Raw genomic sequence first — 4,314 nt, forward strand, 5'->3', positions numbered from 1 at the left:
ATTTGTAGTAATAACTTAATGAACTTATAGTAATGATTGAATGAATTTGCAATAGTAATTTGATATAAAGTTTGGATCAAATAAAAGAGGTGTATAAGGGTGAAATCTCATTCTTTGATATGGTCCAGATCAAAGAATAATATTTTTTTTTCTAACTTTGAAGTGCACAAATTTTGTTTTCCATATGCACAAAAGTTTTGTTCTTTTCATGAGTATAAGTTTTGTTCTTTAGATGCACAAGTTTTGTTTTTTAAGTACGTTTTTTCTTTCAGTTGCATAAGTTTTGTTTTTTAAGTGCACAAGTTTTGTTCTTCTGCTAAAGACATTGTGGCCTAGTGGCACCTGATTGCATCCTCACATGGGAAGGGGTGAGTTCTTCATTTGGTTGAGAAAGTATTTACAAACAGATACTACATTGTAACAGAGTCAATAGTACTAAAAAAACTTTTGCTCTTTTGTATGCATAAATTTAGTTTTTCATGTGTACAAGTTTAATTATTTAGGTGCACAAATTTTGTTATTCAGGTGTATAAGTTTTGTTCTCAAGATGCACAAGTATTGTTCTTCATGTGTATAAGTTTTGTTATTCAAATGCATAAATTTGTTCTTCATGTGCACAAATTCTATTTTTTATGTGCACAAATTATATTTTTTATGTGCACAAGGTTATATTACAAGTGCATAATTGAAAACTAGAGACTACATTAACTCTTGGTAAACAATTGATGGGCTAAAATTATGATTTTCTGGTTTTTTTAGAATTGTTGATCTAGATAAATCAACAACTCAGATTTTACCTCCATTTTTTTTACGGGGGCTTCTTCTCAATTGATCTCATTCATATACACATATGTGTGTGTGCGTGCGCATGCATGCTCAACACTCCCCTTGTGGGTATGCTATTTTTTTTAGAACTGTTGATCTATACAAATTAACGGCTCATATTTCATCCATTTTTTACTGGCTTCTCACTTGATCTCGTTCATATATATTTGTGCGCGCCCATTTGCATGTATGCTCAACGCTCCCCTTTACTTGTGGGTATGTTATTTCTTCTAGGAATACACACAACACATGGACTATTGTCTCAACGAAAGCAATTAGTAATTGTTCTTGTTCCAATAACTTACTAGGAAAGTAAAAGAAGAAACAAAATTTGGCATAAATCCCTTTTTGGACTACACACTAATAAGGTTAATTTCTAAGAAATGTCAACATATGAACTCAAAATAATATACTTTGGGTGGACTAATACCCAACAAACCCAAAAAGAGGGTCAAATTAACAAAAAGAGTGTCACACTGTCACTTCTACTTTTCCACGGAATACTTTTGTATTATCCATGCAGTCTAACGTTCTCTTGACGCTAAACCCCCTCAACTTATTTGTATTTCTAATTTCGCCCCTCTAAAAACAACAAACTTACAAAAAAAAACATCCCATTGTCCTATCCTTCATTTTTTTTTGTAGCAACGCCACACCCTCCCTGCAACCTCTCTCTCTCTCTCTCTCATAACCCGCCGGAAAATGTACAAGAACCAGCTACAGGAGCTGGCGCAGCGGAGCTGCTTCACCTTGCCCTCTTACATCTGCATAAGGGAAGGCCCCGACCACGCCCCTCGCTTCAAGGCCATCGTTAACTTCAACGGCGAGTCCTTCGAGAGCCCCCACTACTGCTCCACCCTCCGCCTGGCCGAGCACGCCGCCGCCGAGGTGGCTCTCGGCTCCCTCTCCCACCGCGGCCCCTCCCACTCCCTCGCCGCTCGAATTCTCGTCAGTTCTCTCTCTCTCTCTCTCGTTATGCGAAATTGCTTTAATTTATAGCCCTTACTTTTGCATTATTTCCGCAATGGATTGCCAAAGACTCAGTCTTTGAAATGGGAACTGATTTCTTGATTTTCCGGCGAGGCGCTAACGTGCGCCGGCTTTTTCTCCGGCGATACTGACGGTGCTAACGTGCGCCGGTCGGAGTTATCGTCGGCAACCTTTTTTTTTTTTTTTTTTTTTTTTAAGATGGTTTTGTGTTAACCGGAAGCGATGACCGGCTCTCTGAGGTTGGTGGTAGAATTTAATGGCGTGGGAAATGACCAGAGTGTCCTCACGCTAGCTTTTGGATATGGTTGTAATGCCACTGGAATTTGATGGAAAGGAGTTGGTCTAATTTGGGATAAGTGGGAAAACATATAAGTTGGGGATGTTTCTTGAGAGGGACCGTAATTAATATCATATTGACATTTGCTTAACAGCTGTTTTGGGGTCTTCTTGTACTGTGTTGTAGTAAATTCATTAAATTATGGGGCACTTCTTTAATATATATATTATTGAATATGATTTTGTGGCCATTTTTTCAACTCCAAAATGAATGCTTGTGAAAGTTTCTCTGTTAATTAAGTTGATTGTTGCATACAGATGAGTTCGAACTCTAGATTTCGTGCTTAAGAGCCTCGGTCGGGTCTTATTTAGGGCAACTCTCCTAAGGACGAACTCTAGATTTCGTGCTTAAGAGCCTCGGTCGGGTCTTATTTAGGGCAACTCTCCTAAGGACGAACTCTAGATTTCGTGCTTAAGAGCCTCGGTCGGGTCTTATTTAGGGCAACTCTCCTAAGGACGAACTCTAGATTTCGTGCTTAAGAGCCTCGGTCGGGTCTTACGAACTCTAGATTTCGTGCTTAAGAGCCTCGGTCGGGTCTTATTTAGGGCAACTCTCCTAAGGACGAACTCTAGATTTCGTGCTTAAGAGCCTCGGTTGGGTCTTATTTAGGGCAACTCTCCTAAGGACGAACTCTAGATTTCGTGCTTAAGAGCCTCGGTTGGGTCTTATTTAGGGCAACTCTCCTAAGGTCGAACTCTAGATTTCATGCTTAAGTGCCTCGGTTGGGTCCTATTCACGACAGCTCTCCTATGGTCGACCTCTAGATTTCATGCTTAAGTGCCACAGTTGGGTCCTATTTAGGGCAGCTCTCCCAAGGGTATTGTTGCATACTAATGAGTTCGAACTCTAGATTGCATGCTCAAGTTCCTCGATTGGGTCCTATTTAGGGCGAACTCTAGATTTCATGCTTAAGTGCCTCGGTTGGGTCTTATTCAAGGCAGCTCATCTAAGGGCATTGGTCTTATTTAGGACAGCTCTCTTAAGGGCGAACTCTAGATTTCATGCTTAAGTGCCTTGGTCGGGTCCTATTCAGGGCAGCTCTCCTAAGGGCATTGCTGCATACACATGAGTTTGAACTCTCGACCTCATGCTTAAGCGACTTAAGTAATTAATCCATACAACTATGGAAGTGATAAATGCTCTAGTGATATCCCGGCCCGGGGATATACAATCCTTTTGCTTATAATAGTGCACCCAAAGAAAAGGGAGTTAACAAGCATTTTGTTTGGGTGAATTGATGTAGTGGCTTGTATGCAATTGTAGTATCAAAAGTTTGGATAAAATGTATGTAACCTTAAACTCTGTTTTCAACATTTCTAGGCTGTAGGCTCAGATCTTTAACCTAATAATCAATGATTAAATGCTTAAACTAACCCCAACCTTCAATTACATGAACACATGATAAAGACACATTAAAACTATTGACTTTTTCAGTTGTTTATTTTTAGGGATAAACTAAAATGCTAAAGTTAGTATGATTACATTGAAAAATGCGGGGTAATCCTACCTAACTATATAAACAAATCTACTTGATTCAAGGTGGGCTGACTATCAGTTTGGCAGTATGGGATGATGATACCCTTTTTTTTTTCTTTTTTTTTTTCATATTGCATTAATTTCTGCTCTGAAGTTTGTTAATCTGATATAATAAAGATTGATCATGGACTTTGTTGACTTTTGCTAATATGTATAGGTTTTCATTCATGCATGTAGTTTAAGATTGAGAGGTAGATATGACCAATCGGGACATTTCACATAGAATATAATGTGGGAAATCTTCTGCGGAGCACTTAGGAAGTGAAATTAAACTACTCTTTGTATTTACAGTCTCGTCTACCTAGTTTTTAGTTTACTTTAATCTATTGATGGGGGGTGTTTCGTGGGGTTCAAGACCTGAAAACTAAAGGAAAACGTTAATTCCAACCTTTTATTGAGGTGGACTTGCGCGTCCTTGTTAAATTCCATAGGCTGTGTGGAAATCGGATAATTCAATTGATTGAATCGAGAACTACTCTTTTGTTTTTTTTTTTAAAATAATTTTCAATGGTTTGGTAGTCTGCCATGTTGGACAAATGATAATTACAGGAAAAAAAAAAAAAAAAAAAAAAAAAAAAAAAAAAAAAAAAAAAAAAAAAAAAAAAAAAAAAAAAAAAAAAAAAAAA

General features: G+C 38.0%; 1 protein-coding gene across 1 annotated transcript in view; it reads left to right on the forward strand.

Annotated features, from left to right (window-relative positions):
* The first annotated feature begins 1,459 nt into the window (after window positions 1-1,459).
* The window catches only part of LOC116025983 (double-stranded RNA-binding protein 2-like), a 6,181-nt gene continuing 3,326 nt past the window's right edge, over window positions 1,460-4,314 (forward strand). Inside the window, exon 1 of the mRNA XM_031267423.1 lies at window positions 1,460-1,773. Within this exon, the coding sequence (XP_031123283.1) occupies window positions 1,528-1,773 (246 nt within the window). The 5' untranslated portion in view covers window positions 1,460-1,527. The remainder of the gene's footprint in view (window positions 1,774-4,314) is intronic.

This window comes from Ipomoea triloba, chromosome 7, assembly GCF_003576645.1.
Source record: "Ipomoea triloba cultivar NCNSP0323 chromosome 7, ASM357664v1".
Classification (NCBI taxonomy): Eukaryota; Viridiplantae; Streptophyta; class Magnoliopsida; order Solanales; family Convolvulaceae; genus Ipomoea; species Ipomoea triloba.